The sequence below is a fragment of the Artemia franciscana genome, chromosome 13, assembly GCF_032884065.1.
Source record: "Artemia franciscana chromosome 13, ASM3288406v1, whole genome shotgun sequence".
Classification (NCBI taxonomy): domain Eukaryota; kingdom Metazoa; phylum Arthropoda; class Branchiopoda; order Anostraca; family Artemiidae; genus Artemia; species Artemia franciscana.
In genome coordinates this window covers 29,609,249-29,633,219 of record NC_088875.1, presented here as the reverse complement: position 1 = coordinate 29,633,219, position 23,971 = coordinate 29,609,249, and the positions used below count along the sequence as shown (strand labels likewise).

The 23,971-nt window shown below is 35.9% G+C and overlaps 1 protein-coding gene and 1 non-coding gene across 2 annotated transcripts in view; both read left to right on the top strand.

Annotated features, from left to right (window-relative positions):
- The window catches only part of LOC136034777 (chromodomain-helicase-DNA-binding protein 7-like), a 72,766-nt gene that overhangs the window by 31,572 nt on the left and 17,223 nt on the right, over positions 1 to 23,971 (top strand). Inside the window, exons 10-20 of the mRNA XM_065716189.1 lie at positions 1,677 to 3,175; positions 5,815 to 6,053; positions 7,294 to 7,444; positions 10,498 to 10,586; positions 12,032 to 12,145; positions 13,211 to 13,491; positions 14,785 to 15,072; positions 15,959 to 16,205; positions 19,426 to 19,714; positions 21,220 to 21,427; positions 22,124 to 22,395. Coding sequence (XP_065572261.1) covers positions 1,677 to 3,175; positions 5,815 to 6,053; positions 7,294 to 7,444; positions 10,498 to 10,586; positions 12,032 to 12,145; positions 13,211 to 13,491; positions 14,785 to 15,072; positions 15,959 to 16,205; positions 19,426 to 19,714; positions 21,220 to 21,427; positions 22,124 to 22,395 — 3,677 coding nt within the window. The remainder of the gene's footprint in view (positions 1 to 1,676; positions 3,176 to 5,814; positions 6,054 to 7,293; positions 7,445 to 10,497; positions 10,587 to 12,031; positions 12,146 to 13,210; positions 13,492 to 14,784; positions 15,073 to 15,958; positions 16,206 to 19,425; positions 19,715 to 21,219; positions 21,428 to 22,123; positions 22,396 to 23,971) is intronic.
- Positions 11,879 to 11,979, top strand: LOC136035129 (small nucleolar RNA U6-53/MBII-28). The gene has a single exon (XR_010619347.1). It is a non-coding gene; the product is annotated as a small nucleolar RNA U6-53/MBII-28 (small nucleolar RNA).

The window sequence follows — 23,971 nt, the reverse complement described above, 5'->3', positions numbered from 1 at the left end:
GATGTTATTTCTATTGTTGGTGCCCGATGAAGATTTTCAATTTAATTTTTAATTTTTCCCGATACCCAAATTCACCAAGAATTATCTATCTAAGAACAAGAGCTAAGAACTCATATGGCACTTGCGACGCGGTCGGAAGAGCCAAGAGCTCATTTGGCATGAGCTCTAGCAAAATTCTAAGAATCAATAGATTGATTTAAAAGGAAAATTGAGGCTTAATGCCGGTTGGGATTTAAAACAAGAGCTCTGAGACACAAGGTTTTTCTAAATATCAAAATCCATTAAGGTCCGATCACCCACTCGTAAGTTAAAAATACCTCATTTTTCTAATTTTCCTCTCCCTTCAGCCCCCCAGATGGTCGAATCGAGGAAAACGACTTTATCAAGTCAATTTGTGCTGGTCCCTTACACGCCTGCCAATTTTCATCGTCCTAGGACGTCCAGAAGCACCGAACTCGCCAAATCACTGGACCCCCCCCCCCTAACTCACCCAAAGAGAGCGGATCGAGTCCGGTTATGTCAATCACGTGTCAACAACATTTGCTTATTCTGCTCACCAAGTTTCATCCCGATCTCTCCACTCTAAGCGTTTTCCAAGATTTCCAGCTTCTCCCTCCAACTTCCCCCAATGTCACCAGATCTGGTCGGGATTTGAAGAGCTCTGAGACATGAGTTCCTTCTAAATATCAAATTTCATTTAGATCCGGTCATCCTTTCTTAAGTTAGAAATACGTCAGTTTTTCTAATTTTTCTGAACTAACACCCCCCTCACTCCCCCAAAGAGAGTGGATTCAGTCCGAATATTCCAATCACGTATCTAGGACTTGTGTTTATTCTTCCCACCAAGTTTCATCCCGATCTCTCCACTCTAATCCTTTTACAAGATTTTTGTTTTTCCTCCCTCCAATCCCCTATGTCCCCGGATCCGATTCCAATTGAAAACGGACCATCTGAGACATAAGATCCCTCTATATATCAATGTTTTTTTAAGATCCGATCACCCATTCGTAAGATAAAGACACCTCATTTTTCATGTTTTCCAAGATTTCCAGTCCCCCCCCCCAATGACGCTGGATCCGGTTGGAATTTAAAATAAGAAATCTGAGTTACGAGGTCCTTCTAAAAATGAAATTTTATTAAGATCCGATCACCCGTTCGTAAGTTAAAAATACCTCATTTTTTGTAATTTTTCCGATTTAACCGTCCCCCCACTCCTTCCAGATGGTCGAATCGGGGAAATGACAATTTCTAATTTAATCTGATCTCGTTCCTGATACTCGTTCCTGGAAGTGCCTAAACTAGTAAAACTGGGACCGACGGACCGACCGACAGAATTTGTGATCGCTATATGACACTTGATAGATACCAAGTGCCATAAAAACGGATTGCAGCTTATTTAGCTTCGACGCACAACAAGCAAATGATTAGTTTAATGGGTTCTGATAAGCACTATTGAACGCAATTCAATAATTGCAATTGCCTATAGAACGCCCAAAGATTACAAAACAAATGGTTGTAATAAGCCTATCGAACCCGGGTAATTCAGATTAAAGTTGATTAACATTTCTATTCAGATTTTTTCATTATTTATTATCATTAGGATTTCAATTAGAAAAAGGGGTAAGTTCTATAACCTTTTAAGGCTCACGATTTTAATAAATATCTTTTCATTTAAGGCGAAATTGTATTCTGGCTGATGAGATGGGTCTTGGTAAAACTATCCAGTCACTGACATTTATAGATGCCGTGTTCAAGTATGGTATACGTGGTCCTTTCCTTGTCGTTGCGCCTTTGTCAACAATTCCGAATTGGCAAAGAGAAATTGAATCTTGGACAAATATGAACGTCATTGTTTATCATGGATCATCTATTAGTAGAAATATGATTACTGAATATGAGCTGTATTTTAAGGATGAAAATGGGAAAAGAGTGAAGGATGCTTTTAAGTTTCACGTTTTAATCACTACTTTTGAAGTTATTATTACTGATTGTGTTGAACTGAGAAGTTTCCCATGGAGATTGTGTGTTATTGACGAAGCTCATAGACTGAAAAACAAGAATTGTAAATTACTGGAAGGTTTGAGACTGTTGAACACCGAGCATCGAGTTCTTCTCTCTGGTACACCGTTGCAGAATAATATTAGTGAATTATTTTCACTTTTGAATTTCCTTGAGCCTCAGCAGTTTAATAACAGTGAATGTTTTTTGTCAGAGTTTGGGGATCTGGTGACTGAAGAGCAAGTGCAGAAACTACAAGCTTTATTGAAGCCAATGATGCTAAGACGACTGAAAGAAGACGTTGAGAAAAGTTTGGCTCCCAAAACTGAGACCATTGTGGAAGTTGAACTGACTAATATTCAAAAGAAATATTATAGAGGGATTTTAGAACGTAACTTTTCATTCTTGCAGAAAGGAACCAACTACCAAAACATTCCCAACTTAATGAACACTATGATGGAGCTAAGGAAATGTTGCATTCATCCTTTTCTCTTAAACGGTGCTGAAGATCAAATTCAGTATGATATGAAACAATCAGTTGATGGGCAGGACTTCGATCATGATGAACTCTATTTTAGGTCACTTGTTCAGTCCTCCGGCAAACTTGTACTTGTTGATAAATTGCTGCCAAAGCTCAAAGCAGCAGGACATCGAGTTTTAATTTTTTCACAAATGGTCAAGTGTTTAGATATACTTGAAGATTATCTTATTTATCGGAAATATCCTTATGAAAGGATTGACGGTCGGATTACGGGTAACCTCCGGCAAGCGGCAATTGATCGCTATTCAAAACCGGACTCAGATCGATTTGTGTTCCTCTTATGTACAAAGGCCGGTGGCTTAGGTATTAATTTAACTGCTGCCGATACAGTGATTATTTACGATTCTGATTGGAACCCACAGAATGATTTACAAGCACAGGCCAGATGCCATCGTATTGGACAATCAAAAACAGTGAAAGTTTATCGATTGATTACTAGAAACACTTATGAAAGAGAAATGTTTGACAAAGCGTCTAAAAAGCTTGGACTTGATAAAGCTGTCCTTCAAAGTATGAATACTTCTCAGAGTGCAAAAGGAAGTGATGATAAGGATGTAGCATCTGCTGGCATATCTGGCTGTGGAGGGCTAGGGAAGCAACTTTCTAAGAAGGAAATCGAAGATCTACTTAAAAAAGGTGACTAATATATTTGATTTTTAAACTATTAGAAACTTATGCTTGAGCCAAAATTTGCCTGATTCCAATTTAAATTTTTGAAAACTTCAAGTGTGTTCCAGACTAAAATATCATAAATGATGATGAATTATTTGCTAATGTTCGCATTTCCAGATAACACAAAATTATAAGCACTTTGTATTGCTATAAGCGAAACGGTTGACAATGTTAGTTCATTTTACATATTAAAATAAAAACAAGTTTTTTTTTCTTTTTTCAAATGAAAGTAAAGACTGGCATTAAAATAAAGAGAAGATTCCATATATTGTGAGAAGGGGTGAACACTCCCTCTGTTCTTGACACTGAAGTTTTATAATGATATGCTGAAAGTATTGAGAAGTCCAACAATGTTAGTTAATGGCTAATTGCAAGTGTTCATTTACTGATTGCCTGTTGAAACATTTGAAGTCTTATAACCTCTGTTTAATGCAAATACTTGATATGTTGTGAAAGATACTTTTATCCCATTCTAACTGTCCTTGTGCTTGTGCTCTTACAGCATTGGGGACTAAAATTTAAACTTTAGTTTAAAATGCAAGGGCTTAAGGAGGGGGCTTTCCGTTCGTAGATGCAGTAATTTCTATTCGTTTCAAGTTTCAATGTTACTCTTTGATTTCATTTGGTTTTTTTTTTTTTTTATAAGTTTTTCGTTTTTAATTATGATACCCTGAGTTACCATGAGTGCAGATGAAGGTGCCACCCACTCAAGCCCTCATTTAGTAGTATATGCTTTTTGAAATAAAATATAGTTATCCAAAACGAACTACCACCTTTATAATTCTTTGTATTAAAGTTTAATATTTGTGTAACTATGCTTTGAGACTAATAATCAACCCTGAAAAAGTGTACCCCTTCTAATTTTTTCAACGAACCTCTTTTTTTGGATTTTCCCTTATACGGATGCAGGGGGCAGGAAAATGAGGAACATTGTCTTTTAAATCTTGTTGGAAACAAAACTCTGGGAAATGCTTGGCAGTGCTCATGATTCCCCCATCTCCTCACATTTTGTAGCGATAAAAATATGAATGTAATGTTTTAGGTTACACAGGAGAAAAAACAATTCTGCAATAAACAGAGAGCCATCATCCAATAGTATCCGTATTGCATGCTTAGTTGGAAAGTATATCTGACAAGGAAAGGATATACAAGGTTTTTTCTACAGCCCTTTCTCCCAAAAAACTTATTAAGCATCTAAATGCGGATGGAAAGGTACAAAATTTGGGCTAAAAGACGCACAGAAACGTATGCGTCACGGTGTGTCATAACTGCTTCTAAAACTGGGAAACTCAAAATGAATTTTTCCAATATCTTTTTTGTCTTCTTTAAGCCAAAACTGTTGTTTTGTGCCCCAACTTTGCTGCACAAAACGACACTTTGTTGTGGCACAATCCTTTTTGCTACTTAAAAAGGGCACTAGAACTTTCAATTTCTATTGGGATGAGCCTTCTTTCGAATTCCAATGCTTTTGGATGATTGCTTCAATGTGGCCAGTGGGAAAAGTAACAACAAACAAATAAACACGCATATATGATCATCCTTTTCGCTTTTTTGTAGATAGGGACTTAAAACATGTGCACCAGGCCTCTCCATTATGCTGAATTTGATCGTGTGATTGTCATGAAGATTGGTCACGTCTTTGTGGGTACTTTCCTTATTTTTCTAAAGTCACGTAAATATTCTAATGCTGGTACTAATTGGTGGATAGCTATAGGAAATTTTATATATCTAATCACCATTAAAAGCCAATTTTCATAATGTATATATTGTTATCTAATACCTTGTTTTTGAAGTTTTCGTTACTATTAGCTTGAGATGATTCTTACTTACTACTTATTACATGGACTGTTTGATTATAAGCATTTTAGAGTCTACATTTGTCTTTATCCGCTATTTTAGACTGAAGGTAATAAAAATAGCTAACGTTCATTAATAATAATTGAGTTTCGGAATACAATCTGTGAGTATTTTATGCCTGTGAGATTTTTGTATTTGTAAATAATTATTATCATCGACAACCCGACTTACGACTGCCTTTTATTCCACAGAGTCAATGTAGTTTCTTACCTTTGGTAAGGACGATTGTTGATTAGATATTCTGGGGTATTTTCACTTTTATTAGCTTGTTTCATTTTCTTGGAAATGTCCCCTGATCTGAAGATTAACTTACCCAAAAATATCTTATTGTAAAAAAATTAATTGCAGTTAAGATTAGAAGATTTAGAGGTTATAAGATTATATTTACAGTTAAACTGATATCATTACCTCTCTGGTTGATGTAGTTAATCAAGAGGAAAAGTGAATGTTTTCAGTTGTACTCTAGGAATTATTGCACATTGAAGATGCTCATTATTCTAAAACCAATTTAATATTACCAACTTCGTTTACCAATTGTACAAATGTACCAATTCGTTAATGTACTAATTGAGTATTGCAGCCTAGTAGTACTAACCTGCTTTTAAATCAAGACACTGAACGAATACACATATGTAAATAGAACATGTCACAGTGAATTTAACGTGTGGCTAAACTTGGTTCTTGTGCTAATATCAAGTTATTTTCCCAACCTTTTTTGTAAAGTTAATGTGCTTGTATTATTTAAGGTGCATATGGAGCAATAATGGACGACGATAGTGCTGCTGACAAGTTTTGTGAAGAGGACATTGATCAAATTCTAGAGAGACGAACTCAGGTGATTACAATTGAGTCTGAGAAAGGTTCTTCATTCTCAAAAGCGACTTTCTCTTCTAAGAGGGACCGGACTGACATTGACATTGACGATCCCGACTTCTGGAAGAAATGGGCTAAAAAGGCAGAAATTGATGTAGACAAAGATGAAAAGGTTTGTATATTTTTTGGTCACGTTTTTCTATGTTTCCAGGTTTACCTTGCGGATAGTTTGGCTGTTAATCCCAAAATAGCTTATCCTGACTTGACTCAAAGGAGGTAAACATACATACATATTTGGATAAGGGTGAATTCTCACTTGTGAAATGTTTGATGATAGCTATTCTACCCCTAAAATATTTTCACCTAAAATTACTCTTGTTTAGAGTAGAAGACTTGTCATTTCCTAAAAGAATCTTGTTGGAGTAGGAGAATTCCTCCACACCTTAAGGGGGTATCTATGAATAACTTATATTTATCAATATTTTATTGTTTGGCCACATAGAAAAAAAAAAGTAAAGAAAAAACTTATCCCATGTACTTTAAAAAGTAAAAAACATTCTTGTTCTTCCTGCAGCCCAGGAAAATCGAATTTTTAAGACTGAAAATGGAAGTGAGGGGGCGGGAGGGGAGGTGTCATGAAGTATAAAGCTGACCTTGGATTGTTATAAAATATATTCATTACTAGGTGCTTATGTTTTTTTTTTTTTAATTGAGGTTTCATTCTTATTAGTGTTCAATGTCCTTTAGCTTTGACTTAAACCTTATAAAATAACGTAAAAGTGACTCAAGAGATGAGGATGAAGCCATTTTAGTTCATGTTAATCAGTTTAGATATGAAAATGTTTTATAGTATATGTGCTCTGTGAACAACAACTCGAAACAAACTCAATCAATCTCTCAAAAGTCTTGTTTTGAAGGACGATGTTCGTGTTCTAGACATGGAGAAGAATCATACGAATGGGAATTTCAGGCTGTTTTCCTTCAAGATATTTAACTTAAAAGTCGTGGGAGACGCATTATAGCAGTGATGCAATATGTTTTTTCCTGCTCAAATATTCGTATGTTAGATTATTAAATTTTGCCAAAGTATTTATTTTCTTCTAAGGTTTCGGCTATTTACATTCAATTCGCAAACTAGTTTAATGGTACATTATGTCTCTTGCCTATCTGTGTGGTTCATACTATATAAGAATAATCAAGGAAACATTCGATTGTCCATCTCCATTCATTAATTTAAAATTTGATTTAAAATAATTGATTGCGAATTATTTTCAATTTTGATCTTTTTGATATCCAGGAACTACTTTATAGAATTAATTATGGGTGATTCGTTACTTTCTTTTCTGTCAACAGCTTGTAAACCATAAAAATTTGTAAATGTTACTTACTATCTTAGTTCTATTTTTTTCTAGTTGGAACTTATGATAAGTGAGCCAAGAAAGAGAACTCAAATCCGACGCTATGGTGAAAATGAAAACACGGAAGTTTCTGAATTGGATTCGTCTAGTAAATCAGGAGGATCTGATGGAGAACTTGAAGGGGGACTCACAGGAAGAGCAAAAAGTAAGCTTTGCTTGCATTGAAACTTTTCTTCAGTGCATATTGTTGTATATAAACTACAGTGTCACCATTGACCTATTCAGACAATTACTACGAGAAAATCTTGCACTTCTAAAAAATATTCACATTGCTAAATTCAGTTGCATAATCATGCATCTCAATTGAACAGATAATGCCTAATTGATATTATTAATTTTAAGTAAGATGATTTTTGTAGTCTTAGGTTCTTTATTAGATTCTCTAATTTTTCTCCTTTTCACTCCCCTATCATCCCTAGAAATAAAAAAGAATGTCACTGTTTTATTTGAAATAAAAATTGTTTGGGTGTCTCTTCTACTAGAATGACTCAATGATGTCGCTTCTCATGTCAGGGATCTTGATCCCATAGATATTATGGAGTCGTATTCGCCGAGAAAAATTAAATGTTATGTAGAAACGAACTTTCTATTTATTCATTAAAGGAATTCATTCCAATATACACAGCAGTGCATATTTACATGAAATTCAAAAGTTTGGCAAACTTAACGCACATCTCCTCATTTGCAACTTCTTTTTTTATGCTAGTTTTTATGACACCAAGTTTGTGGCACCTATACTAGTTTTATGGTATTAACCAAGTGACATATAGCAATCGCAAATTCTGTTGGTCAGTCTGTCGGTCCTGGTTTTGCTACTTTAGGCACTTCCATGTAAGCTAGGACGATGAAATTTAGCAGGCGTATCAGGGACCGGACCAGATTAAATTAGAAACAGTCGTTTTCCCGATCTGACCATCTGGGGGGGGGAGGGAGTGGGGGGCCGTTAATTCGGAAAAATGGAAAAATTGAAGTATTTTTAACTTACGAATGGTTAATAAGATTTTAATGAAATTTGATGTTTGGAAGGATATCGTGTCTCAGAGCTGTTATTTTAAATCCTGACCTGAACTGGTGACATTGGGGGGGGGAGTTGGGAGGGGGAAACCTAAAATCTTGGAAAACACTTAGAGTGGAGGGATCGGGATGAAACTTGGTGGAAAAAATAAGCAGAAGTCTTAGGTACGTCATTTACTTAATTGGAACGGTTCCGCTCTCTTTGGGGTAGTTGGGGGGGGGGGCTAATTCTGAAAAATTAGAAAATATGAGGTATTTTTAACTTATGAACGGGTGATCGGATCTCAATGAAATTTGATTTTTAGAAGGATATCGTGTCTCAAAGCTCTTATTTTAAATCCGACCGGATCTGGCGACATTGGGGGAAGTTTGGGGTGGGGGAACCTAAAATCACGGAAAATGCTTAGATTGGAGGGATCGAGATGAAACTTGGTGGGAAAAATAAGCAGAAGTCTTAGATACGTGATTTACATAATTGGAACGGATCCGTTCTATTGGGGGGGGGGGGGGGTAATACTGAAAAATTTGAAAAAATGACGTATTTTTAACTTACGAAGGAATGATTGGATCTTCAGGAAACTTCATATTTAGAAGGACCTCGTAACTCAGATCTCTTATTTTAAATCTCAACCGGATCCAGCGTCATTGGGGGGGGGGGAGGCGGAAATCTTAGAAAATACTTAAAGCGGAGAGATCAAGATTAAACTGGATGGGAAGAATAAAAACCTGTCTAAGATACGTGACTGACATAACCGGACCGAATCTGCTCTCTTTAGTGGAGTTGGGGGGGGGGGTAATTTTGAAAATTGAGGTACTTGTAACTTACGAAAGAGTGACCAGGTCTTAATGAAATTTGATATTTAGAAGGATCTTGTGCGTTAAAGCTCTAATTTTAAATTCCGACCAGATCCTGTGACATTGGGGGGAGGGAGTTGTAGGGGGGAGAGGAAAAATTAGAAAAAATTAGGTATTTATAACTTACGAGTTGGTGATTGGATCTTAATGAATTTTGATATTTAGAAGGACATCGGGACTCAGAGCTCTTATTTTAAATCCTGACCGGCATTAAGCCTCTGATTTTCCTTTTAAATCAATCTATTGATTCTTAGAATTTTGTTAGAGCTCATACCATATGAGCTCTTTGCTCTTAGCTCTTCTTGCCTCGTCACAAGGCCATATGAGCTGTTAGCTCTTGTTTCAACCTCGGGTGGCCACTCAAAAGACGCAAAAGTAAATGTTTATTAAGAATACCTGTATTTTGTTTTTAAGTCTACCATTAATTCAGAAGTTCTTCCCGCACAAATAAGAAGTAAGAAATGGGATTAATGTTCTTAGCGTCTATTTTAGAAAACCTTTGTATTCGTTTTCCCTTGCAAGCTGAAACTAATCTCAATCTCGTAATGAAAATTCTTATTGTAGTTTTTTTGTCCATGTTCGTTGTGATTCTTAACTAAGAATTTTGCAACTGCAGTAACGCTGTCATCAATTTCGATATAAGTCACTATTGCCACCAGGAAAAAAAGATCACACTATTTTGTTTTCGTTATGTCTCATGATCAAGAGGATTTGTTTTCAGTTCACTTAGAAATTAAGTAAATCTAAAAAAAAAAACACCACTCAACCAAGCCAAGAAAAGCATAGGTAATTTGGGAATGTGCATTAGTTTAGTGAATGGACAATGTTTGAAACTTTTGGAGCCTGCTAGAACCTCTAATTGAAAGTCAGTGGTCTAAATTGTCTTCGGGAAGGGGGGGATCTGCTTGACTTTAGCCATGTGCTCATCAAATTGCCTCTAAAATTTTATACTCCCTGTCCCGAGGCTCTGGCCTCAGCTTGAATTTAGCACGTTTTTGCACCAATTCATGATCTAAGTCGAAGCTGAAGACTTACTGGTTTTGTTGCAACATTTTGGTTCAAAAGCGATGAGAAAGGTGATTTGATGTACAAACGGATTTAATTCAAATAGTGGAATCCATTGTCAGTCATGTTGCAGCTTGTTCAATTGGACAACCAACTGGGGTCCGTAACTTTTGCCAATGTGATCTTGCAAATGTTACCCTCGCTTTGCTTGGTGTATGCTCATGTATAGCTGGATTCTCCACAGCGACATGTTTCTAAACTGATGTGGTTCATGTTTAGAACTTATGAATCTGGTGTGTTTTTAATATTTGTTGTTCCTTTTAGAAAAATTGAAACGTCGAAGTCGTCGAGGAGACGAAGATTCTAGTCATGAAGATGTAACAAAAGGCCAATCAAAGAGCGACTGTTTTAAGGTAGTTTATTGTCTTTTGTTTTGTGTGTGTTTTTTATATGATTGCTGAAAAGTACGAGTTCTCATGCTTTTTTGAATTTCAAAAATCTTGCTTCACCTGTAAAGAGGTGGCGTAACCATGTTAACCTATCTTTCATTGTGTCTTTAGAATGAGATATTTTTTCCATAAAGCTAATAATGACCGATGCACGCTCTTTTAAATGAGCATCTGAAGCTATCCTGAGACAATTTCTTTGAAACAAATCGAGCATATTTTGTTTAGCATTTGGAAGAGGTCGAGTCTCAGAGCCATACTTGACAACGCATTTTAATCTCGGCATTAAAACTTGTATTCTTGTTCTTCCAAACTTCTTTCATGCTACGTGGATAAACTATCTTCTTGTTCATATCTTTTGTAACACAAACACATCCTGTTCGTCATTCATCCCTCGTCTAAGCAATTTAATATAACTTTACTTATTTTTCTTGTTCTTACTTACTTTTTTTATCTTTTTTTATTTATTTTCTTACTTTTCTTTAGTTTCTCTTACAATTTTTTATACTTCTTACTCTGCTTACTTTACTTTTCATTGTTCATATTACTTTTCAAACCTATTCTCGAATCCTGAACCCTCAAAACATCCACAAATTCCTTCGTTTTGCTAACATTTTCATTTATGATATTTTTTAAATGTAAGAGTTTGTCTAAATTACTCAAATCAACTTTGTCATTTAAGTATTAGTGGGTTTGTCTAAAATAGCTCTAAAACAAGGTTGTTTCCATTTTGTTTAAACGTTTAGACTGTAATGAAATACTTGATCTTCTGCAGGAGTGAAGCTGATATTCAAAGCTGTAATGACTCCATAAATTCTGTATTATAACTTCACTCATTATGGCTTGAAAAATACTTTGTAACTAGCTCAACGGTACGCTTATTGTCAACGGTCTCTTTGTTTAACAGTCCACTAAAAGTTGGCTAATTTTGCCGTTATTTTTTTAATTGTCTTTATTTGGCATTATGAAACGTTTGTATATAGGCCAGGGTCGCATCGGGCCCCATTAGGGATCGGGGGCAATGACGATGGGGTGCTTATTGTAATTGGAAAGCACATTGAATTGAGAAATGAAGGTATATGTTTAGTTTCGTTCCAAGTACTCTAAAGTGCGTATCCAAGTACTCTAAAGTGCGTATTACTGCATATAGCAAGATTCTAATGGTCGCATATTGTTTTTTTGTCATTATTAGAGAACCGCGTCCACAATGACTCTCTTCTTCGTCATGATATTTTAGTTTCACGATGAATTTATATTTTAATTAATGATGACTACAGCCATGCTAATACTGAGCCCTGGAGCTATTTGCTCCAAGGCATTGAGTGTATTTATGCAACTGATATTTCAAAAGCTTAAGTTAGGTGGCGGTTCCTTTGTTTGTACCTTTTTTCACATTTCTAATCTGATTTTAGGTTGAGAAGGGGCTTTTGACTTTTGGCTGGGGAAGATGGAGCGATGTTATGCAGCACTCTCAGTTCAGACAGAATTTTACTGTTGAAGATGTTATTGAATGCAGTCGAGTTATTGTAAGCTTTTCCCATCTTCTTCTTTATTGCATTTTTCTATCTTTTGTGTTGTGAGACTATTAGCTCAAGTTGAAGAAATGATTTATAAGTTAAAAAAAGATAAAGATCGAATTACCGAATGCACGGTGCTGTACTGTATCATTGTTGAATTTTTCTTCAGTAAAAGAGTTGTTAAAAAAAATTGATTAGTTACGTTTTTAACTCTAAAGTATTTTAAAAATCTGAATAGAAATGGAAAGGGGGAGGGGCCGATATTATGCAGCCCCAATTCAGACTGAATCAACTTTTGAATGTAGTTGAGTTAGTGAGTTTTTTCTTCCACTTTTGTTTCTCCTTTACTTTTTTTTTGCACTTAAATTGATCTACTATTGTTATAAAACTAACGTACAAAAAAAGGGCTTGCAAAAACACAGTACATTTACTGAATTCGTCGTACGATCAGGGAAATGTTGGGAAAAATTCAGTGATCATGTTTTTTACTCTCGGAAACGTATGTTTCATATGTTTAAAGGAAAAATAAAGAAAAACCGAGGAAATATTGCAAAAAAATTACACTGTCGCATTATTCGTTTCTCTAGATGTTCTTGGGTCTTGCTGTTAAAAAAAGAAAAAAATATCACACGACTGAAGTAAATTGTGTGGGTTCCTACGTGTATTCCACACTGACAAAAAGAAAAGGAAATTAGAATGAAAAATTCAGAACGTAATGTAAAAAAAGGAATAGGATAAAATAAAATAGAATAGAAATAACACAAGATAAAGTAAAATAAGATATAATAGGATATCATTTTATCTTAATATAATAGGGTATAATTATCTACGAAATAAAAAAGAAAAAATAAATATATGGAGTTGGATATGAAATCATTACAGATTTTCCAATTTTCCATCTTTTAACAGTTCATTTTTATTGAACGCTATCGCATATTCTATATAAGAGAGCTTTGTATTTAAACATACCTGCACTCACAACGGGATGGCCCAAGACTTTTGTAGCCCCCCCCCCCCCTAGGGGTCGTATATCTGTATCTATGGACATGTCTCTCATGAAATCATTTCTTTTAGCTTCTTTATTCATTGCAACAGTATAAGGGAGATGAAAGAATCAAGACCTTTATTATGGACCTTATTGCACCTGCAAGAGATGGTGATGAGGAGAAGGCCATGAGGAATCACATGGGACTTTCAGCACCTGTGCCTCGGGGTAGAAAGGGGAAGAAAAGGCTGGAGAACGATGAAGAGCAAGCTTTCTTAGATCATTTTGCATGGGCCCTTGATCCAAAGTATAATGGAGAAAATGTTCTTTGCGCGCCTTATCAAAGGCATCTTATTCGCCATTCAAACAAGTTAGTGTTTTTGTTTTTTCGTTTTTTTTTTTTTTTTTACTGTTCTCTATATTTATATATTTGTTGCGTACCTTATCAGGTGCTTCTTTATTTATTTATTTTTATGGCACTTGGTATTAACCAAGTGATCGCAAATTCTGTCGGTTTGTCTGTCCCGGTTTTGCTACTTTAGGCACTTCCAGGTAAGGTAGGACGATGAAATTTGGCAGGCGTATCAGGGACCAGACCGGATTAAGTTAGAAATAGTCGTTTTTCCGATTTGACCATCTGGGGGGGGGTGGTTAATTTGGAAAAAATAAAAAAAAAATGAAGTATATTTAACTTACGAACGGTTGATCAGATCTTAATGAAATTTGATGTTGAATTCAGTATTGAATTTAGTAATCTATTATCCTTTTAAAGCAATCTATTGATTCTTGGAATTTTGCTAGAGCTCATACCATATGAGTTCTTGGGTCTTAGCTCTTCCGACCTCGTTACAAGGGCCATATGAGCTCTTAGCTGTTGTTATTTTTTTTACCACTTGGTCTAAAACAGGAGAAAATAATGAAATCCTAAAACATATACCAAAGAAAACGATGGGTAAAGTTTATTATTGCTAAATTTTTATGAATGAATTCAGTATTTAGAACATCTGAACAGCTATAGATCCTGAATCAAGATTTTTTTTTCACAATTAATCTTCTCGGTTTATTCTTTTATATTTACTCTTTCATATTCTTCCTCAAATTGTAAGAGGATCTACGAACCAAGTGTAAAGAACCAATGGTTTTTTTGGAATTAGAAAGGGCCGCGTGAAAATGATTTAAATAATTGTTTAAAAATGGATGTGAAAAATGTTGTTTAATTGTTAAGTTTTTATTTTGTGTGCGAAATAATACAAAGACGTTTTTCATTTGGGGGTATTTGAGAAGTTTGAATATTTGGGAGTATTTTGAGAGGAAGGGAATTTATGGCAAACTTATAGATTTTGGAGTGATTTAGAAGTACATGTGCTGACTTGTGCTTATTGTAATTTTTATTCCACTATGGAGGGGGTGCTCTATGATGTAAGGGCATTCTGAAATTACTGGGCTTGTTTTTGTTTTTGTTTTTTTTTTCAATGGTGATTGTTTCTCGAGCATCACAATAGTAAAAGGAATAATAATAAACTTTTTTTCCTTTCAAAATAACAGCATTGGAAGGGAAAAAGTTGTTTTTTTCTATATTGTGCTCTTTTCCATGATTCTGTCTTCATTACCCCATTTACCATGCATCTTTTTTCGCCTTTGACGTTTTTTACCTTTTTTGTAGGGTCCTCCTAAGAGTTAGAATGCTTTACTACATTCGACAGGAAGTAATAGGGGACCTTGCAGACCAAATTGCCAAAGGAGCACATGCGAGTCAACTCCCGATTTACCCGCCACCTTGTGACCAGCCGCCGGCTTCATGGTGGGATAGCAAAGCTGATGTATCTCTGTTGGTGGGGACGTTTAAGCACGGTTACGAACGCTATGCGGTCATGAGGAGTGACCCTACTTTGGTGTTTTTGGCCAAGTGTGGACCTCCTGATGGTGCTGACTTGATGAAGGAAATTGAGTCGTAAGTATTTATTTATCAAACTAAGTTGGTTATGAACGGAATATATTTGGCTGTAAATACATTTTGACATAAAAGGAAGAACTGCTGCTATGTGGGTTAATTTTGATAAAGTTCAAATTATTTCTTCTGTTCATTACGTTCCTTTCAAAATGCTTTTAAAATTTGGTATTCCAGTGCCCTGCTAGCAGTGGAGAAAGAAGGGAAAAAAGAGTATAGATCAGTAATACCCTTGTAGAAAAAGTTATTTTCCTTGTTGTTCAATCCAGGAGACTGTAAGTTTCTCTATAGGGTTTTCAGCCATGTTGTATTTTTTTGTTTCGATCTGCTATTTTTAGGAGTTTCACGCCATTTTTTGAAAATCCCATAAACTTATTTTCGAAATAACATTTTACTATTGAGGCTAATCGAGATAATAGTTTCTCATTATGGAATCAGCTTTACATAGCAATTTTGTCACTAGCCAGTTTTTTTATAATGCTTTTTTTGTTATATTTGATTACTTTATATTTCGGTCTTTACAAGATTACTGCTACCGATGAACCCTGTTCATTGAACAGATGTTGCTTAAGAATTTGTGGCTGGCAAAATATGGTTGTCTCCAAGAGGATAAGCCTAGAAAGGGCTGATTTATAGAATGTTAAAGAACTATTCAAAACCATTAGACAACATTCCCAACAATAAATAGCCCAGAATCATATCCAGGTAATAAAAATGCTCTAAATATGGGCCTACTGGACAGACAGTTTCGCTGGTTTTCATGAAATATAGCAGTTTTTACTTCGTATCCTTAAAAACTTCTTGTGTTTTTTTTTTCCTTTTTTTCAATTACATTTATGCTTATCTTTCGATCATTTCTAAAGCTAATTCAGCTCCTATTTGGTTACAGGAATGATGAGGATCTAGACAAGGACTTGGATAATGAAGAAGACGATACTAATGATGAAAGCCCTGTTGAAACGCCAGGAGAAACACCTGCCGCTACACCCGATCCATCACCTGTTGCGAGTGGGACAGATTCAGAGAAGCTACCATGGCCTTCAGCTGCTGATTTAAATGCTCGAGTAAGACGTATTGTGACGTCATACCAAAGGAAATTTAAGAAAGAAGAACTGAAAAATGCCCAGAAAGCCAAGGTTGGTATTGTTTTAGATTAAGGAATAGAAAAACAGGTTTTATCTATCTATGTCTACATCAAACTAGAAAGTTTGACTTGACTTACTTGACTTAAGCTCTTTCTCAGCAGCGTCAGCCAGCGTAGAGGGAACCAGACGTCACTGCCGTTTGTCATCTCCGGAGTGGCCTGTTTTGGGTGAGGATAGGAGCTTCGCTGAGGTCAATGCCCGACGCTTTGAGTCGATCACGGGTGATATCTGCCCATCTCATACGTGGTCTAACTCTGCCATTTGTTTCCAGCCATTTGCAGTTGGATCGAAGTCAAATATAAATCGGGCAGGTGTTTCAGTGAGTAGGCAAAGTAAATGACCGTACCAACGCAGCGAGCGGTACTCAAGCTGTTCGGACAGGAGTGGTAATTTAAAGGACCGGAGGATATCCATGTTCCGTACCCTGTCGAGCCACCTAACGTGTTCGATTTTGCGGAGGTGTTTGCCTGGACAGCATCTACCTTCATGTTTTGCGACCTAGTCAACGGCCAAGTCTTTGATGGGTACAACACAACACTTGCTACCTAGAAAGTTTGGCTGACAAATTTCTGGAATCTTGCAATCTACCTGTAGTATCAAATAAATATTTGACTAGCAAAAAATATAAGTTTCTGGGTAGAGGGAGATCTGGCATTATTGTTTTTATCTGATGCTGCGAAGATCACTGCTATATCTTTCTGCTATAAATTATATAGCTATTACTGTGTATTGATAAGCCCTAGAATGTAACCGTTTAGGGCTTCAGAGTAATAAAAGAATAGTCATATTTATTTCGACTTATATTTTTTAAGAAATATAAGTCGAAGGTATTTTTGACCTTAATTATAATATGCGTCTTTTAACTGTAAAGCAATTAAACCTACAAGTAACTTCTATCTAATTTATAGTCGAAACGTTATCAAACTATCATACGATAGAGATCATCACGTTTTTGTCAGTGTTTTGTCTGTCATAGTTAAATGGAAGACCTTTTATTCAAGTTTGAATTAACCCTTTGCTGTCTTAACTGCTGTATTGCCATTGTTCAGTCAAGCCCTGGTGGCAAAATGTTGTTCTATTGTAGTTCGAATGCATATGTCAATCACATTATTCAATATCATTTAGGGGAAAGGGTGAATATTTAACCGGAAAAGTTAAACAGGAGATACTATAAATTTGCTTTGAAAATGCTATTCTATGACGTCATTTTTCTTTTAGTTCTAACATGACAAGTTTCTGTGTTTCAAAAGCAACTTTTCAAAAGATAAGAGTGTTATATCATCTTGTCAAAAGATTTTACAGACAAGTTTTATACTAAAGACCTGTGTCATATTATCATGTAGATGAAGGTGCAGTTGTTGTGTCATGTTTTCTTACTTGCAAAAAGTATGTAGGTATAGCAATCTCCTATCCAATGAGCCCTTAAGTATCTCTCTATGATGTTTCAGCGCCCCATTAGCGACTACTTATTATTAACAACACCTCATCGCAGCACCAAGCCGCATGAGGCCAACATAGCTACCCATGCTCCTCCTCCATCCCAATCTATTCTAAGCCTCCCTTTTTACACCCTCCCAGGAAGTTCCCCTTTCCTGTAGATCTTTCTTATGACGTCCTCCCACCCCAGACGAGGATGACCTGCTTTCCGTTTAGCCCTAGACGATTGGCCGAAAAGGGCAATCTTCGGCAATCGGTCATCCTTCATCCGCACAACGTGCCCTAGCCATCCCAACCTTTTTTTCATCATAGCCCTAGAAAGCGGCATTGAACTACATTTTTCGTACAGCCTACTGTTTGAAATACGGTTAGTCAGCCGGGTACCCAGAACAATCCGTAGGCAATTTCTCTGGAAAACATCTAGCAAATCATCATCTGCTTTTAGGAACGCCCATGCTTCAGAGCCATATTTGACCACTGTCTTCACTGTAGCTTCCAATATTCTAATCTTGGCGTGCAGACTTATTTTCCTGTTCTCCCAAGCTTTTTTTAACTGTGAAAAAACACCATGCGTCTTGGCTATTCTACTTTTAATACCTTCACTACTCCCACCGTCCTTACTAATAATAGTACCGAGATAAGTGAAGCTGTCCACCTGATCAATCTTTTCGTTACCCAACGTCACCTTTTCTTCTTCACTAATTACTAGCCTTAGTGACTTAGTCTTCTTAACATTAATTTTTAAACCTAATCTAGCTCCCTGAATTCGCAAAACTTCTATAAGTTCATTCCTTTTGCTCATACTTTAATCTAGGATGCTTAAATCATCAGCATAACTTTCGGCCTCGATCGAGGTTGAGGCCGAAGGCCTCGACCGAATCCCTTGATTTTTGAATTGAAAAGGGAATAGTTGTGGGAAAAGTCAAGTCATGGCCCAATTGTAGAAAAAGCCAAGACAAATTGTCCAATTAAATGGGCATCAAGTCAAGGTTAATTTTACCCCTCTTGATTGCCGTTGTTACTGTCTCCCACTTATGCCACTTATGCTAGTCCAGGAGATTGTTTCCTCACCATTTGATCCCGTGGTCTCCAATTGCCCTCTCTTTGCTCCTTAAAACAAAGTGCATCAAAATGATCCATATAAAGAGGGATAGAACACAACTCTGATTAACTCCAGATTTAATACAAAACCTGCTGCGACCAAAAAAAAAGAGAAAAAAAGGAGACACATCACCTCTTCCGTTGCGAAAAAGTGATTTCCCTTGTTATTCAAGATGAATCGTAATTCTTTTCAGTTAGGGTGGGGTTTTCTTCGATGGTGATTCCAGCGATATAGTTTTCATTTTGATCCGATACTATTTTTCTGATAAATATGAAATTCTCGTTAATTTGTTTTCGCAGCCGACTTATGATTAATCGGAGTGGAAGTTTTCATTCTTGAATCAGGTTCAAATGGCGTTTCTTCATCACTTGACAATTAATGTCGAAGTGCGTTTTTAAATTTTTGACTACTATGGGCTAGAGTTCGTTCTTAGCTTGGTCGCCCCTAAGGGGGCATTCTTGTCCCACTCTCTCTCTCCCAGTAAAATCTTGTCTCTGTCCATACTTCTGTAAATTATAGGAGCGAATATAAGGCGCATGATGGTTCGGAATCTTCATCAGTTGATCTAACTAGAAAATATATTTTTTCTAGCTACTTTTTTCTTAATCTAGCGTTCGCAAAAACATGGTTTTTATTCGTCAAAAATCATTGAATTTACTTTTTTTCTTTCAGCGAGTTGAAAGACGTGAAAGGATTGACGTTATGACTCGTGAGCCTGAACCAAATAAATTGACTCCACCACCTATTAAGCGATGGACAAGAAAAGAGGAAAAAGACTTTTTCAGTGCATTGTGTACCTTTGGCGTGGATTATAACAGAGCTGTGGGCCGTTATGACTGGACGCGATTCCGAGCTGTTGCCCACCTAGAGCATAAATCTGACGAAGGGCTTACGGATTACTTGAGGGCTTTCTGTGCTATGTGTAAAAAAGTCAGTGGAAGGAAAATGGATGAAACTGAAGGTTCGTACCATCAAACAGAATCATTGTTGACAAGATACTATTTAAGAGTAATGCAAAATATAAAAGAAAATACAAATCAGATTTTTTTTTATAACCCATTAAAATAATATAGTAGAGCTGGATATAATCAATATTTTAATATTGGGTTAATATACCAGATGAGAAATGAAAAGTTCCTGTTTCGATGGTAGCTTTTAGATGTTGATGTGTTTTATTATTATGATTTCTGCATGTAAAACCTTGGGCTTATATTTATCTTTCGATATTAACCATTAAAAGCGAATCTTAATAGAAAAAAAATTTAAAACCGTGTTTTAAAGTCAATTTGAGCGCCTATGGTCAGTTCCATCTGAATTTGACTTCTTCTTCATCTCAATGGATTAGCCGAAAACTAAGATTCTGGATTAGTTTTCAAAAATAGAATTCAGAAATTTAAGAGATTTAATATCTTGGTTGTATTCAAAAGCTTGACTTAGAAGGGGGTCCTGCATTTCGTTCTGGAAAACTCAGCATTTCGGACTATATAAATAAAATGTTTATTATATTCATTTTTCTATTTGTTAAATTAGGATATGTAGTCTCTTTGTTTTGACTTTTATAGTCTTTTGAGTATGTTTAGCGTGGATTTAACTATTTTGAGTGTAAGACACATTTGTATATTGGCTTGAAAACATAGTGTTTAATCTCTGCTTGAGACAGTAAAATAGGATCTTTAGAAAGTGAAACTGACCTTGAATATCGTGAAGTTTTCTTATATCAATTGCTAAATATAAAAGACCACCAATTACTAAAATAACTTAGAATTGTAAGTATGAAATTAGATGCGTGGCATTTAACTCTAAACTCCTTTGGTCATTGGTTGGAAATAATGTAACCAGTGAGGCAAGGCCGTATACAGGATTTTTTTTTCGGGGGGGGTGGGGTGGGTTTACAAAAAAACTTCAAAAACGCATACAGAATTTGTCTATATTCAGTTTTTTACATTTTTACGAGTCGGACAAACATTTTGCGGGGGGGGGGTCCAAGCCAACTACTCCCCCTTCCCACGGGATAGGCTACGACCTTGAGTGTAAGGATTGAAATTCTAAATTTTATATACTAAGAAAACTCAGTCAAGTGCTTTGTGCTATGCAATATCTTGTTAGTATCAAGTTTCAATGTCGCACCAGTGCTATATGCCTTGAAGGCCATAGTATATCAATAATGCCATGCACAGTATCTCTGAGATTAAAAGTAATTAATCAATCTGGTATCTGACAAGGTCATACATGATTATAGATACTTTTGTTTTTTGTTTGGCAGCCTTATTAAAAAATGAAATTTACAGGTTTGGGCTATTACAGCCTTTCAGTAGTCTAGTCTTTGTTCATGTTTCTTTACATTTATAATTTATTTTGTTAGAACAGCCAGCTTTTTTCTTTTAAGTTTAATCTATATTTATTTATATACAACAAACCTGGTTGATCTGTTTAGCTTTAACATTAATTTTTGTTTTCAATTTTTAGAAATTGCACAAAGTTTGGTTGAACCAGTGAGTCCTGCCAAAGCTCAGCGCTGCCTCGAACGATTGGAGCTACTCTGTAAGATTCGTGAAGAAATTTTGTTACTGCCTGATCTCGATGCTAGACTTGAAATTTGTCAAGAATCCAAAGACATTCCAGAATGGTGGAAATGCGGAATTCACGATAAAGATCTTCTCCTGGCAGCTGCAAGGTTAGAACTTTCTGCTGTTATTTTACTACGAGTTCGTTTCTCTTCTGAATCAATGCTTTGATAGTTTATTATATGAAATATTTGTACTCATTTCGTGTTCCAAGCTTTTGGCTAGTCATGGAACCCCCAAATCTAATAGCAAATTGGCTTTGAAGAATATCTGCCCATCATTGTGGCTTAATGATTGAAGCCTCTCTCCTGTTGCCTTCTATATTTCTGAAAACAATTATCTTTCGTCTTCTTTGCGAAAAAAAAAAAAATCACTCTAGGTAATGCTTATGCCACACTGCTTTAACTTGACTATATTTTCAAAGGCTGAAATATTAATTCTATTTGAATGTGAACTAATTTTTTTTGTTTATTTATTTTTAAGTAGCTGAAGTGTGAACTTCCGGAGAGGAAGGGAGGAACCCTATCGTCCAGGTTAAGACAGTTGTGTGTATTGAGGTAGAATGTGGTCGTGTTGAAAAGTGAAGGGGAAGCCATACTGTATGCTGGTCAAGCATCTTTTATGTTTATGGGTCTCAACGTGCGTTCTGTAACAGAGCAGTGTATATTAACTTTGTTTACTCATTTCTTACTATAGATTAAACCCAATTTATCCTTGAAACCCAGAAGAAGAAGCATATTGCAAAGGCACGCATGGGTTTATTCTTTATTTTGTTGTATCGCATCTTAAATTTTGTTCCTTTTTAGACATGGACTGAAAGGAACTTCTCTGTATTACTTGAATGCGCCTGAACTTGGCTTCAGAGAGATACTAAGACGGCTGCTCGCAGGTGAACCCCTTTCTGACAAAAAACCGAAATTAATAGAAGAAAAAGCTGAAGATGATGAAGCACCTCTTCAGCAAATTAAAGAAGTAAAAGAAGAACCAAATATAAATGGTGAAATGCCGTCGGCCAAAATATTAGAAGCTGGAAATAAAGAGAAGGGCGATTCTTGTGAAGATGGTGATAAGAAAGAAGGTAGAGATTTATTAAGATCTAATAGGTTTTCAGGTGAAAGATTAGCTTGCACTGTGGCCATTGCATTCCTTTTGGATCCAGCACACAACTAATTAATGCTATAAGGGGAGGGGTGTATTTGTCTTGGAAGATCGGGTGGCCATTTATTTTGTATATTTGGAATAGCAGCTTTTATGTATTATTTTCCTGGTTGCAGCAGTAGCTTTAACCTAGCAAAGAGCTGTAACACAGGACATAGGAAATGAAGAATGGGAATGATTGCTGCGTGAAAAACATTTGCGGTGCAATTATGATTGGGAAAAAAAAAATGTTTTGTTTGATCGGTTGTCTGGCTACCGTATTCTGATTTTGTTACGAGGCCGTTTTACCTCGGTCAACACTAAATATTTTGTTTTAATATATAGACTTAGAGTCAAATGTTAGATCCTTAGATTTTCAATGTTTACAAGATTAATTTTCAGCATCTTATTCCCAGTACTCATCGAAATGTTTTTTTTTTTTTTTTTTTTTTTTTTTTTTTTTTTTTTTTTTTTTTTTTTCTGCAAATGTTCATTGAAAAGAAAATCTCTAGCTCCGGAAACTTAAGTCACAAAAATTTAAACTTTAGTCTGTGGTTGTTGGTGGAAAAAATTGCATTTCTAATCCTATGTCTTATGTCTTAAATTAGGAGACGGGGTTAGATCTAGTGAAGACATATGTTGAGGTCTTATCTAATATATGATTCCAAGGTGTGAATGTAAAATTGATCGGCCTGTTAGGCATCGTGCCAAGTATGATTCTGCTATGTGTTGCTAAATATCATTATCTACTGAGCCAATAAAGCTAAGATAGCGAAAAAAATATTTGTCAATAACTATTTAAAGAATGATGAGCTAAGGTATAAAAGAACCACTTTAATCTCTTCACTTATATTGGTGCCAGGTCTAGTGCCGCTAAAAGCCTAAATTTTGTGACAGCTTTGGGGCACCGTGTGAGGGATGGATAAGACTAAGAAGCCTGGGCTGTTGGGATTGATATTATTAAGGGAATTGTTTTTTTCTGAACTTGTTGAATTGCTTGCAGCGAAATTCAAAACGAATTAGATTGAAGTTCTTTTTAAACATGTCTTTTCAAACATAATTAAAGAGTGACTTACAAATTTAAAATCAGTAAAAATCACCCTGAACGGGAGGACGTCTGCTATCCTCCTCAAACCTTCACTCATAATTATCGAAGGGATTGCTTCTACTTTACTGACAACTTTTTAAATACAATGGATACCTAATCGTTAACTGAAAACCTTTTATCGGTTTTCAAAATCAGAGGAAGTCCCATGTCCTCCTCAAAATATCGAAAATGTGTTGTTTTCAGTAAAGCGCCAGCAGCCTCTTGGGCGTTACGAGTGCCGGGTTGAGGAGGAAACTGCTCTTCTCTCCTTCATATAAATCTGGCATGTTTTAAGTTTTAACCGTGCTCTTTGCTAGTATTTGAAAAAAAAAACTTTATTTATTTATTTGTCCAATCGTAATACGCAGTGAATTTTAGCTCCGTCATTTGAAAGGAAATACCAAGTTCAGCAGACTTATGTCAAAAATTT